Source organism: Recurvomyces mirabilis, assembly GCF_035927965.1.
Source record: "Recurvomyces mirabilis strain CCFEE 5264 chromosome Unknown scaffold_4, whole genome shotgun sequence".
In the NCBI taxonomy this organism is placed as follows: Eukaryota; Fungi; Ascomycota; class Dothideomycetes; order Mycosphaerellales; family Teratosphaeriaceae; genus Recurvomyces; species Recurvomyces mirabilis.
Window position 1 is genome coordinate 977,280 of NW_027041938.1, and position 13,259 is coordinate 990,538.

Sequence of the window (13,259 nt, forward strand, 5' to 3'; positions counted from 1 at the left end):
CTACATCAAGTCCACCGACTCTTGACCTCCCACCCGAACTACAGAATACCTTCACTCACGCCTCTGCAACAACAACAGGACAGTACACAGGCAGTACACACCTCCTCCTCGACCCCTTCGCCGCGGACAACGACCTCAACCTCGGCATGCCCTCGAATCTCCTCCCAACATGCGCCTGCCTCAGTACACTATACTTGACCCTGAACAACCTCCAACAACTAGACCCAACCACCACCCCCTTCCCCTTCGCCCTCCACCCCCTCCGCTCAGCCATGCAAACCGCCGCCGAAGTCCTCTCCTGCCCGCAATGCCCCACAAAATTCCTCTCCGCGATCCAAAATACCCAACTAGCCGGGACCCTGCTCATGAGTCTGGCTGAACGCTTCGGCAAGATCCTCGCCTCCATCACCTCAGAGGCGGAACGCGCAGAAGCAGAAAACGAAGAGAAGAAGTTCCGGCTCGCGGACATGAACACAAGTACCTCGCACCTCCACACCGGCGGCCTCGGCTGCGCAGCCGCGTTCTCCATCGACTTGTCCCCTTCCGAGTGGCGGAAAATGTGTAAGAAGGTTGTTAGGGCCGAGGTGTTTGGTCCGGCGGATGGGAATTCGTGTTGTCCTTTTTTCATTGGGATTATTGAGAAGATGGAGGGGCGGCAGGAGCATTGGCATGATAGCGAGCATCGTATGCCGGAGGATTTCCCCAGGGATCATAATGGGGGCCCGTTGGGTGGGGGGAATATTCCCAAGGAGGATCATGTTTGTTTGAAGCTTTGTGCGTATTCGAGGAAAGTTGTCGAGGGGTATGATTGGTCGTGAGGTGTGTGGCGGCGAAATGCTAGCAGTGGCAATCGTCGCTAGTAGCTAGATGGGATGTGCTACGATGGCAACCAGATCTCGACAGAGAAGGGCATATACCCGTAGTGCAAGCCGCTTCATGTCTTCCTCAACTTGCTCAGAGCAGCCATCACACCGTCATTGAGCGGGTCATCGTTGGCCTTGCGTTTCTGCGGTACTTCTTGCACAGCTTCTACTGTCTTCTTCGGTGGTATAGCAGGTCCGGTAAGCGCCTCAGCCAGAGCCTCTGTGTCATCCTGAAATGCAGCATCAAGTGGTAGCTCATTGGTCAGTCGTGATCGAGGTCGCTGATCCGCATCGCCGTCGCCTGGAGTCACTGTGCGTGCTCTACTCCCTCCAGCTTCAGCCGCTACAGGCCGTGGCGAGTCACTTTCCGCTCTCGTCGCATCTCTACTCAGCGCCGCCGTGCTAGCCTCGGTGTTCTGCGTGGAGAGCATACGTCTAGCTGCCCGTTTGATCCGAAAGGGTTCTCGGACAGAAGCACACCATCGCTGCACTTTCTTCTCGCCCCAGCCTGCTATCGTCGCAACGTCTTCATGTCGCGCATTCACTGCCGTACGTATTGTCCCGAATTGTGATACCAAGCTCACGGCATCCGTTTTGTTGATACTCCGTGGCGTGGTGATAAAGTCGACCATACGGTCGCTGTAGCTCGTGCTTTGATGCTGCTTGATGGATGTAGGTGCTGCGTTCTCATATGTTTTGAAGAGTTCGAGGTACCGACCGCCTTCTGCCGCTGACCAGCAGAGGATGAGAGTCACGTTGTTGATCAGACTTGTTTTGGAGAGTTCCTTGAGCGAGTCCTCGTGATTTTGGATGTCGACCATGGTTAAGACGATGCGGAGATTGTACTTGCCTTGCAGGTTGCGGATGCGGGTGTAGATGTATTCTGGGTGGAGTCGATGGTATTTCAGACTGAGGAACAAGGCACAAGTCATCGCGCCGAGAACATAGTCGGCTGGTATGTCGCCGTACTCCCAGGGCATAGACTTGATGTTGTTCAGGACGGGATTGCCTTTCTGGCGTGGCGAGACGATGATGCTAGCTGGTCCAGTCCTTTTCGTCAGTGCCTGTGGTTTTGGCTGCACCACACCTGTTCTGTTCGCATTGGAGCCATTAGATCCTCGATCGAGTCCTGCCGTCGCTTTCGGTCCAGTGGTGGCGCTATTGGTTTTGGATGCGCCGCTACCGTTTGAGCCATTTGTCTTGGTTGCGTTGCTCGAGAAGTCATCCTCTATCTCGTCCGCCATCGTGATCTCCTATTCTATACCGGATCACACATCGACATGACGGCCCTCAAGCCAACATGTCTAATTGCAGCCGATCGCGTGTGTCGTTTGCGTGTCCAAACGTGAAGTGGATGCACAAAGGTCAGCTTTGCAGCAAAGGCGGCAAGCACGGTACTGTAGACTATCCCTATGCGGTAAGCGCGGCCCATCTCCCGTGCTCCAGCCGTTGCAACTCTCAGTCTCATCACGCCGATCCACAGCCCTTCCACCCTCACTTCCACCCAGACAACCGGCCTGTCGACCAGCACAACCATTCCCGGCCGACATCGACAGACCAGCGAGACGACACCACGAGGGACCACCGATAGCAGGACGGCCGCATGACGAAGCACGACTGAGAATCTGCGCGGCGAAAGTGAGGCTTCGCCCACTCCAGCTCAACCACACCCATCCTTAACCCAGCATCAATACACCACACGACCACCACGACCACCACGACCACCAGTCAGTGACTGCCAGCAACCTCACCAAATGTCATCCGACGGTGAACGCAGTCCTAAGCGCCAGCGCAGGTCTTACTCGCCAGCTTCACCCGCTCTGCCGGAAACAAAGCAATCCTTTGTCCAACCCCCGCACACACCACCTCCGAGCGTCCACAGTGCATCAATGTCTCCAGCTTGGCAGCCGCAACATGTTTCTCAGCAGCAGCAGAACGGTGGTGGAGTGACGTTTCCCACGCCACCAAGTACCGCTGGTTTGCAAAGTCAGGTTCACGGGAGTCGGAGTGAGGAGGGGATGGAAAGCGGGCAATACACGCCGGCGACGGATTCGGACCCGAGAAGAGACGGTGACGGAGACGCTGAGATGGTGGATGGAGATGAGGTCGAGGTGGGCGATGTGAGTATGGCGAGCATAACGGTGGAGCAGGATGCGGGGCACAGAAGGACCGACCATGAGCGAGAAGACACAGTGGGAGATTCCGAGGCCGACATGCTACCTCCGCCACCGCCACGACTATACAAGTTGCACTCACAGCGTAAGTCCTACCCTTGCGCAACATTCACATGCAGCGCAATGGTTTGCTAAAACTCTATGTTCCTTTTAGCGATCGCTCCTGCGCGACCGCATTTCTCGTCCAATCTGATCGAGCTCTATGGTCTCGAATCGCTGCAAGCCTCTGTAGCACGCCGTGATGCCGCTGGGACAAAGATCAACAAGCTGCGTAAGTCGTACGAGGGCAAGGTGAAAGCCTTGAACCTCGAGGGGCGAAGCAAAGCTTCTGTCGGCGACAACGCGCTAGCAGGACTACTAGACCCACTCTGGGAGATGGACATGGGAAACGGCATGACTGGGTGGCAACAAAAGGTCAACGAACTCCCGCTTGACAACCCAAGCGCTCAAGCAGACGTCCTCAGCAAACTGGACTCCGCTATCTCCATGCAACCCGGCCATCTCCCCAAACCCGAACACCAAACCTGGAAAACCCTCCTCAGTCTCGACGAACCAAAACCCACCCCCGCGATGCCCGCCACAAAACCCTTCACGGCATCCGCCAGCTTCCCGAACGGGCCCCCATCAACAAACCCCGCTTTAGCCAAAACGGCACCAATGCAAGCCCTACGCTCCTCAGCCCCGAGCTCCCCTGCTGTCAGCCACCTGGGCGGCGTAAGACCCGAACGCTCGGGGAAGAAGCGGAGGTATGACGAGGCGAGTTATTCGGGCTATCAGGAGGGCTTTGATGATGATGGGTATAGTACTGGGGATGGGGCCAGTCGACGGGGGAGTGCTTCGAAGAGGCAGAAGACGGGGGGGATGTTGGCGGGGGGTACGAGTGGGAGGAAGCTTAGTGTTTCTCTTGCTTGAGGGGTGGGATTTTTCCCTGCAAGCAGAGGCAGGCTTGATGGGCGGCGAGTGCGACGAGTGTGCTTGGAAGATGCACGCATGGGTCTTGGCTTCTGGTGTGGTGTCGTGTGCGCGTTCGGTGTTGGTATGGGTTTGGGGATTGGATTTCCTGCGGGGTGATTACTGGCACGGCAATGAGAAGATATGGAAAACGTTTACGATACCCGTTGCATTGGCATGTACATTGGGCTAGGGGTTGGTGTTTTCGCGTGCTAGGCGTTTTCTGGCGTCGCTCTGTGGGGTTTCCGGGGGCCTTTAGGGCGTGGTAGCTGTTGCTCCTGCTGCCGCTTGAGTGTGAGCGTGGCTATGCGTTCTTTGACGGCTGGCTTTTGCAAGGAGAGATATCTATCGCTGGAGTGGTATGGGAGAATGCCTGTATTATTGCTATGACATAGGATGGAAAGAGAAGAGTCTGGGTCTGAACGCTACTATTGCTCGCCGTGGGTCGTTCATTGGTGAACGATTGTCCATCCTGGTAGCTTTGCTTTCACGTTATGAGCCGGTCGCTGTCTTGCCCTATGGCACGTTTCCATACCAGTAACCTCAGTGGCGCAACGCTGCAGCGCCACGATTTCTGCGCCTCCCAAAAGAGAACAAGCCTTGATGGTGTAGGGATCTTCCCGCTTGTGGAGCCTCCCATGAGCTTGCTTGACCAAGAAAACGTGGCTATGACCTCGAGATCCCGTCTCGTTTCCACCGCCGGCAATCATCCCACCATTGCATCCCACCTCCATCGCTGGTCGAGGGAGAACGCACCGTCCTTTTAACACATTTCGCGACATTGTTGTGTGAGATTGCATGCTGCTTGCTCCGCCTCTTCCTCCTACACGCCGTCTCGTATCCGCTTAGATAGTGGTACGCTAGTGCTTAGGAAGGAGACTGACGTTACAGTTGTTTATATACAAGATACACATAGAGTTTCGACTCGATTGTTTGGGGAGAGGAGCTGCGGGGGATATCGACATCGACAACTACAAGACGGCTGGTGGCGAGCTTGTGCGCAGGCGCTATAGCAAAGGCCGTTGACTTTACCCACATTGGGCAGCAACATTGGGCAGGAATAGTCAGCGAAAGATAGAGGAGGCTGTTGCGACTGCGGGGATTACATTCACGAACACCCTCCAAGCTACTAAGCGCTGGTGACCACTGTATGCAACGACAGGCACAACGAACCACGACCAGCAACCCACCATAGCATGCATTACGGACCAGCAAACCTACCAGTAGAACCAGCACGATGCAATACACACCACCTTCCGACACCGACCACCACCACCATTACAGCTCATAGCATGAGCCGCGCCCACGACATTCGCGCATAATGGCCTTACACCGCGGCATCCAATCCGCCATCTTCTACTACCTCTCCTGCGCCCCCTGCAGCGATGCGCGATACCGCAAGAAGCGGAAACAAGAGGCCCAGCGCGACCGGGCGGATCGGGAGTTGCTCGAGGCGCAGATGCCGGATCTGTATCGGCATCCTTCACCCAGCTCCACGAATCCGTATTGGCAGGCTGAGATTGCGCTAGGGCCGCAGCCGGTGAGTAGGAATGGGAAGAATAGGAAGACGCCGACGGGTGAGAGTCAGCGAGGCGGGAATGGGAATGGGAATGGGGTGTTGAGGACGAGTGCGACGCAGAGTAGCAATGCGAGTATGGTTGCTAGCAGTGTGGATGTGGCGCGGACGTGGAGTAGTCCCGAGTACAGGAATGAGAGCACGTCGAGTTTTGCCCAGCATCAACGGGATGATGAGCCGTTGTGGGGGGTGGAAGAGGAGAGAAATATGCCGTACCGGAATCGGCTGCGTGGCTCGAGTAATCCAGATGAACCTATTAGACCTGCGAAGGCGAGAACGAGGGATCCTACGATTTATGAGGCGCCTTATAATCCTACGATCAACGATCAGCACCCAGCGACCGTGACGAAAGTGAAATCACAAGATGATATTGCGTGGATGCTTCAGCCGCCGCCGGTGGCAGATGTCATGAGTGGGAAGCGGCCGCCACCGAGTAGGAGTGGGACGACCAGCAGTAGACGCTCCGCACACAGTGCTGGAACCTCACAACGGGGTAGTAATAGAGTCGAAGAGCTTCGATTACCGACTGGAAGCTCTTTGCTCTCGACAGCATCCCTGAACAGCAATATCCTCCCCGCGCAAGGCCAACGGCACGATAGAGATACCAGGATAGAAGAACGGGATTTCGCTACCGTGCCGGAGACGAGAGGGAGACGTCGACCACGACCTCTCGAATTCAAAAATGCTTCTGAGGATTCCGAACTCACGGTCCTGCATCGACCGTCCGTGGTTCCTGAACCGATACGAATACGTCGCGCTGCTTCTTCCCGACCACAATTAACAACCATCATGTCCGACAACATCACCTCAGCAACAGCATCAGGCACCGAATTCTTCATCCCGGCTCAAAAGCCAAAGGAGAATAGTCTACCAAGCCGTGCCCGTCAAACCGAAGCAGACGCCTCCTCCTCGGACGATCGCGACAGGATCTCCCGCCGTCTAGACATGATCCCCGGCAACGGCGCCGACACCCCCATCCGCCTCCTCCGCCAAGACCTCGGTCCCAAGACGCCAGCAACGTTACATACACGTATCTTCGCCTCGACGCCTGGAGCGGGTCCGGAAGGTCGATTGAGGATCCCTGCCGCTGCTGTGGAGGGGGGGAGTGAGGAAGTGGATGAGAGGCGGTTGACGGGTGGCCCGGAGTTGTTCGATAGTTGGTACACGCCTGATTTCGAGTTGAGTGAGTGGGTGCATGAGTATACGAAGAGGGATCGGGGGGAGGTGAGGCATCGGTGGTCGATGGATATTTGATGGGTGCGTGATGGGCTCTCTTTTTGCCTTTTTGGTCACGGGCTTGGGGGCATCTGTGCAGCGTTTTCGGCAAGGCGTCTCTTTTGGGGTACGGTACCTGAGAGTGGGGACACGCATACGCATACGCATGGGATTGGACTTGCATGGGATGCGTTTGTTGGAGTCTTACTCTTGTATATATCGGCCTTGAAGAGTCTCGAAGAGTGATCACGAACGAATCGAATCTGAGCAGTATGTCCGTACCGGCAACGGGCATCAATTTCCTCTCCTTCCTCTGCCGTCCCCCCCGCAAACCTCAGGATTGATATCGGACCAGGTTCATTCAAGCACCGCCGCATCCTCCTCCTATCCCTACCCCTGTCATCAAAATTTCCCAAGCCTCGGCACAGAAATCTTTGGCCCCCAGCACCTGTACGAATCCGAGAATCCTCTTCCGCCATCGGCTCCGTCGAAAGCATCAACGAACGACATCGCTTTCCTCTGTCCTTGAGACTGTGCGTACGGCCGACTATGTCACTTCCAAGACACGCTGTGACTATTTCTGCTTTCTTCGCTGCTCCACCTGCGTTGCGTTCGGAGCTTTTTCGGCGGGTGTTTTACGCTTCCGGTGGATATTCTGGTTTGACTGCTGGGACTGGGCGAGTGTTTGCGTCTGGGCGTGGAGGAAGTATTTATTTGGGATCGCTGTCGGGACTGGATATTGTTGGAAGGAAAGGAGGAAGAGGACTGCATTCTTCCGCTAGACGATTGAGGGAACTTGAGCAGAGGTTGTCGAGTCTTGAGGCGACAGATCAGACGACTCCCTTATCCGAGAAATCTATAACTATTTCAACCACCACTCCACCACCACCACCACCACCACCCCATCGCCTCCGTCGCATCTTCCTAGGAACAACCCTCTTCCTCGCCACCCTCCTAACCGGCCTCACCATGGCCGCCGCCCCGGTAGCAGAAACAATCAACGGCTTCGTGAACCCGCCCACCGACCACGAAACCCTCTCCCTCTTCCACCCCTCCACCCCTCAAGCCCAGAGGATAAACGACCACATCACCAACCACCCCTTATCAGTACACCTCCGCACGCAGGAGAAATGGATAGAATCCCGCCCTCATCTCAAGATCCCTCCGGCCATGCGCCCGCATAATCTCACCGGAGGGACATTATTAGGGGAAGGGAAAATCGAGGTCCCGCCCTTGACTTTCCAGGATAAAGATAGTGAATTACCGTCTTTGGTGCAAATCTCCTACATCGGCGCCGCGCTGTGCGGACACCCGGGGATCGTGCACGGTGGGTTGTTAGCGACGATGTTGGATGAGGGTTTAGCAAGAGCGTGTTTCCCTGCGCTGCCGAATAAGGTTGGGGTTACGGCGAGTTTGAAAATCGATTATAGGGTTCCTTGTCCCGCGGAGAGTTTTGTGGTTTTGAGGGCTGAGACGACGAAGGTGGAGGGGAGGAAGGCGTGGGTTAAGGGGTGGATTGAGATTTTGGGGGAGGGTGGGGAGGATGGTGGGTTGAAGGAGGGTGTCAAGGTTGTGGAGGCTGAGGCGTTGTTTATTGAGCCCAAGGGGGCGAAGGGCATGGCGAGGGTGTATAGTTCGCAGTAGGGTCGTTTTTGTGTATAGGGCTGGGATGGGAGGCGAGGGAAAGATGTATAGAGATAGATGAGAGCATAGAGTCTGTGCGACGAAAGACAAGTTGGTATTTTCTTCCCGCTAGAAAGTCGCTGCATATTCCTACCCCACCCAACGTACGCCCGTGTACGCCTTTGCTATGCTATGCTGTGCTATGCTGTGTCCTCTTCGCAAAATGCTATCGTGTGCTTCGTGGCTCTGCCTTCACCTCTCCTTATGCAGTGACACATCGCCCTACGATTCTCAGAAATTCGTGCCCTCCGGTGGCTGCGGCAGCTTCTTGTTCGAAGGCGCAGCCATGAACCGTCGGATCTCGATCAGGATGGTTTCCATGGTGAAGTCGCGTTTCCAGGTCGCGATGCTGGGGAGTTTGGAGATGTCCACCTGATGCCTCATTAGACCTTCAGATATCATTGATCATGTGCCTCGCTCTCACTCTCTTTCTCTCTCCCTTTCACTCTCGAAGCCGTGCCGTTGGTAGGAGCGACTCACCTTGCCATTCCTCGCATCCACACATGGTAAATTCACCTTACTGATGAAGGTCACTTCGGGTGGGATGTCGGGGTATTCGGGTCCACAGTGGATTTTGAGGGAGTAGATGCGGTTTTCGTGGACGCTCTGTCCCATGCATGACAATATCAGTAACTCATCCATCATCCCATCACACCATCTCATGGAGTGTATGTGTATGTAAGAGACGCACGTGAGGTGGACCGAGGATTGTGCCGTTCCAGTTTGTCATGAGGAGATCGTCACCTTCGTCTAGACCGTAGGAGCATGCTTCTATCATGTTATCAGCAGCTTTTTGTGCCAGTGGGTTCCTTGGTGTTGAGGTTGTGTGTATGGCATACCTGCACCCAAGCCTTTCTCGCCTTTCTCCAGCTCTTCTAGCAGTCGGAAGTTGCGCGGGACTTTCGCACCCATTTCTGCTGTTCGTGTCTATGTTGATGATTATGATCGAAATCTGCGGTGCAAAAGTGTTCGTCACCAGCAATTATAGCCTGTGTTCGTCGTGTAAGGGCTATGTGTGTGTCGTGTTGACTCGATCGATTGTCTGGTGGGGTGTTTCGTGGAGGGGCAGATCTGATCGATCTGGGCTTCTGAAACGCTTCCTCAAGTTCACTTCTTCACCGCACGCATCACATGCCTGATGCGTTCACGTTCCGAGGACAGATGGCAATGATTGACTGGTCACCGAACGAGACTTGCCCGTTGATGCCTTCAGCATAACGTGACAAGCCTCGTCCGCATCATATGAGCTTCTTGTTCAAAAAGGTTGAATATGTCAAGCAGACAATATGAACGCAAAGCAGCCTTCGAGGCCTTATCGAAGGGGGCCTACCTGGATGTCCTCCTGCCAAAGACGAGTGGCTTCGATGCTGCAAGTCTCGTCGAAAGTGGATCTGCAGAGGAGCTGGCAAAGCTTCCAACAAGACGGACCCTTTTCTTTGGTATGCAGACCACACTTCCACGCCAGGTCGAAGCACCACTAATCATCCCAGCAAAGACGAGAAGACCAGAATATTACTCGTCCTGAGGACTGGCGCTTCTGAGGAAGATGTCCGACAACTGTTACCGGATCTTGAGATAAACGCAATTGCCCACGCCACAGATGCCGTGCCTTCGAGCTCCGGTCACGCCGCCTCGGTCGCTGGCAAGCATGATATCGCCACTTGCAAGGTTGCTGGAACGGATGGAGTGCTCGTTACATCTAGCAGCGAGCACACATATGTCATCTGGAACATCACTATACACCTGACCCGACCTCGAGCGAGACTACATCGCCCTGCTGTCTATTTCACCGCCGCTATTAGCCTTGCCATTTCTCGGAACACACCAAGACACGAGAATGTTTCCAACATCATGACACCGTACCAGTCGTCGCCAAGGAACGTGCTCGAGCCGCTCGCAAACACCATGGAGTTCCGAGACAAGCAGATTCATCTTGCCGAGGGTCGCATCACCAAGGTGGCGCCGAGCACGATTTCCAAAGATGATTCAGCCAGGCCGATTCGTGGGGCTACCAAACGCGCATTTCCCATTATGCCCGCGGTCTTCGCGCGTGTGAGATTCAACAGTCTGCCTGATGGTGTCATCGCGAGTCTGCATCTCGAAACTCCGACCGTAGTGCCTGGGATGTTGGAGGTTTCTGCTGTCGACGTCAAAGCTCTTGATAAGACCGGCAAGAGCGGCGGTCGAAATACTACCGACGCGAGACTCAACAATTTTGGCGTGATCGATCCCACAGATCCGGTAAAGACAGTCACATGTCTTACTGATGCTATGCTACCGCTCAAGCTTAGCGCTGGCGATGAACAGGTATTGCTCTATCAGATCGCCGCGGAGAATGTTGCTGCTACCCTTGCCGTCAATATACAAGTTGTCGTTAACCTAGAAGAAGGAAGCCAGGTGGAGCTAGTCATCAATCCACAAGCGAAGATAGATGCCAAGGCAATTGCAGATGACACCATATACCAGTGGTCACGATCGACCCCTAAGGCAGTAGACGGGGGAGTGGCGTTGCCTCCACGCACCAGATCGCTACCGTCTCACGCCAAGATCTCCAACACGCCGCCAACACAAATTTCAGGAGATGATACGGATGGGAGTGTCTCCTTCCTGATCTCAGCCCCAGATACCGTCGCGCTTTCACAATCGTTTAGCCTCAAAATCAAATGCATAAACCATAGCACAAGGGAGCGCTCATTCAGCTTTCACTCAGTGCAGCAGAAGCCGGCTGTGCTTCGTGCACACGCCAAGACCACGGCGAGCAAGAGAGAAGATCTGACGATACCGCTACTAGATCGCAGAGACATGGCTGATGTGTTCTATCATACACCAGTTGTTAAGAGCGGCGCGGTACGAGCTACTGCTAGCTGTGAGGTCGCGATTAGCCTCAGCCCCTGCGTGCTCGGCGTATTGAATTTGGGACAGCTGAGGATCGTGGATCTGGATGATGGTCAGATGGTTGAGGTCAAGGATTTGCCGGACATTGTATGCCTTGAAGCTGATGAGGCAAACGCAACAACAGAGGACGTTCGAACGATCTTGCCTCCGGTTGATGCAGAAGCTGAGAGGAAAGACAATGAGTTTTTGGATATGGTCCATGCAAGTTGGGAGGCTTCAGAAGGTACATTATTTGGATGAGTACTTTCGGTCTACAACCTAGACGACCCTCTTGGTCGCTCGAGCTCTTTCGTCTTGCGCTGGAAGTTCTTGGCTAGCTGCCTGATCATGAGATCGAGCATGACGTCCTCGGAGCCACCGGGTATTCTGCAACAAGAAGTCAGCAAGAGTTTCAGGTGGAGTCATACTGGTGTCAACTACGCTTACCGCTGCCCATTAACTTCCCGCCACATACGCTCTGCGATCTCGCCCTGCCCAGTCCGTGTATACCCGTTCCCCCCAAACAACAACATAGCACAATCCGCACACTCCTTCAACACAATCCCCCCATTCGCCTTCGCCCCCGCCGTCAAGCCCCCGAGCTCCACATCCGCCGCTGCCTTGGGAAGATTGCACATCATATACACGAACTGCTCGACCCACGCCCACTGCGCCTCCAGCAACGCCCCGGCCTTCGCGAGCCGGTGTCGCACCACCGGCTGCTCCATCAGTGTTTTCCCGAAGGCTTCTCGCTTGAGACAGTATGCGAAAGCCGAAGACAACGCAACCCGACACGAGCGACTCGTACCGATGGCGATGGTCAACCGCTCGTGGTTAAAGTTCTGCATGATATATTTCATCCCCTGCCCCTCCTGCCCGATTAAATTCTCAACCGGGACCTCCACATCATCCAATTCAATATACGTCGTCCCCGCACTGATCTGGCCCTGGACTTTCAACCGCCTCATTTCCACCCCAGGGTGATTCTTCAACGGCACCACGAGCAACGACAACCCCGCCGCGCCCTCCCCTCCGGTCCGTACGGCCATGGAAGCGTAGTCCGACCAAATCCCATTCGTGATCCACTTCTTCGTCCCATTAACGATATATTTCTTCCCATCCGCGGACTTGACGGCCGTGGTCTTGATATTCGCCACGTCGGATCCGGCATCTGGCTCCGTGATCGCGATACAGAATCTTGTCTTACCGTGAAAGGCATCCGGGAGGAATCGTTCCTGTAATTGCTGGTTCCCGTATTTGATCACGCAGGGCACCCCGAACGCCATCCCCGTCGTTAATGAGCCGCCTGGACCTGCGAGCCCGGACGCGGACATTTCGTCCGTGTAGATTAGGTTGTGGAAGTAGGTGAAGTCTTCCACTTTTACCACGCCGAGGAGATTGTGGATCCCGGCGGCTTTGAGCTGTTTGGCTGGTAAGGGGGCCGGGAGGGAGGGGATGAGCATGTGGTGTTGCGTGAAGGTCTTGAAGAGGTGGTCGGGGACTGTTTCTTCTTTTTCCCATTCCATGGCGTAGGGGGTTAGGTGCTCGCTGATGAAGGCGCGGCAGGCTTGTTGCCATTTTCGTAGTTCCGGGGTGTAGTATGGTGAGGGTAGGCCGCAGAGGTATGGGGGTTCGCTGAAGGGGATTGGGACTGCGCCTGTGGGTGTTGTGCCTGCCATCCTGGCTAGATTGTTATATGATCCGACTGTTTGATGAAATGTTGTTGTGTTCTCATGTACGGTATACTCTCCGTCTCCGACGATCGACGAGCTGATTCTTACTTTAATGTTTATTGCTGACGTCCGAGGATGAGATGATGTTGGACTGCGGGGAGAGTTGAAGCCGAGGCCGATGGAAGGCCAAGACATGAATACCTAGCCGGAACAAGTCATGGTCATAACCACATCTACATACAGTACATGT

General features: G+C 54.9%; 7 protein-coding genes across 7 annotated transcripts; 4 read left to right on the top strand and 3 right to left on the bottom strand.

The window, feature by feature from the left end:
* Nucleotides 1-934: 934 nt before the first annotated feature.
* Nucleotides 935-2,107, bottom strand: RAD10 (ssDNA endonuclease and repair protein rad10; the record flags this gene model as incomplete). The annotated part of the gene is made up of 1 exon (XM_064834937.1): nt 935-2,107. The coding sequence occupies one exon, from the start codon at nt 2,105-2,107 to the stop codon at nt 935-937; it is 1,173 nt and encodes a 390-aa protein (XP_064697808.1).
* A 645-nt stretch (nt 2,108-2,752) lies between these two features.
* On the top strand, nt 2,753-3,949 carry LTS14_002232 (uncharacterized protein; the record flags this gene model as incomplete). Its single annotated transcript, XM_064834938.1, has 2 exons — nt 2,753-3,122; nt 3,192-3,949. 2 exons carry the CDS (start codon nt 2,753-2,755, stop codon nt 3,947-3,949), a joined length of 1,128 nt encoding a protein of 375 aa, XP_064697809.1.
* Nucleotides 3,950-5,309: 1,360 nt separating this feature from the next.
* Nucleotides 5,310-6,818, top strand: LTS14_002233 (uncharacterized protein; the record flags this gene model as incomplete). The annotated part of the gene is made up of 1 exon (XM_064834939.1): nt 5,310-6,818. The coding sequence occupies one exon, from the start codon at nt 5,310-5,312 to the stop codon at nt 6,816-6,818; it is 1,509 nt and encodes a 502-aa protein (XP_064697810.1).
* Nucleotides 6,819-7,748: 930 nt separating this feature from the next.
* LTS14_002234 (uncharacterized protein) lies at nt 7,749-8,423 on the top strand (the record flags this gene model as incomplete). The annotated part of the gene is made up of 1 exon (XM_064834940.1): nt 7,749-8,423. The coding sequence occupies one exon, from the start codon at nt 7,749-7,751 to the stop codon at nt 8,421-8,423; it is 675 nt and encodes a 224-aa protein (XP_064697811.1).
* Nucleotides 8,424-8,693: 270 nt separating this feature from the next.
* On the bottom strand, nt 8,694-9,374 carry MMS2 (E2 ubiquitin-conjugating protein mms2; the record flags this gene model as incomplete). Its single annotated transcript, XM_064834941.1, has 4 exons — nt 8,694-8,834; nt 8,943-9,068; nt 9,154-9,233; nt 9,302-9,374. 4 exons carry the CDS (start codon nt 9,372-9,374, stop codon nt 8,694-8,696), a joined length of 420 nt encoding a protein of 139 aa, XP_064697812.1.
* Nucleotides 9,375-9,732: 358 nt separating this feature from the next.
* Nucleotides 9,733-11,597, top strand: LTS14_002236 (uncharacterized protein; the record flags this gene model as incomplete). The annotated part of the gene is made up of 2 exons (XM_064834942.1): nt 9,733-9,901; nt 9,958-11,597. The coding sequence occupies 2 exons, from the start codon at nt 9,733-9,735 to the stop codon at nt 11,595-11,597; spliced, it is 1,809 nt and encodes a 602-aa protein (XP_064697813.1).
* Nucleotides 11,598-11,608: 11 nt separating this feature from the next.
* Nucleotides 11,609-13,015, bottom strand: LTS14_002237 (uncharacterized protein; the record flags this gene model as incomplete). Its single annotated transcript, XM_064834943.1, has 2 exons — nt 11,609-11,723; nt 11,784-13,015. 2 exons carry the CDS (start codon nt 13,013-13,015, stop codon nt 11,609-11,611), a joined length of 1,347 nt encoding a protein of 448 aa, XP_064697814.1.
* Nucleotides 13,016-13,259: the final 244 nt, after the last annotated feature.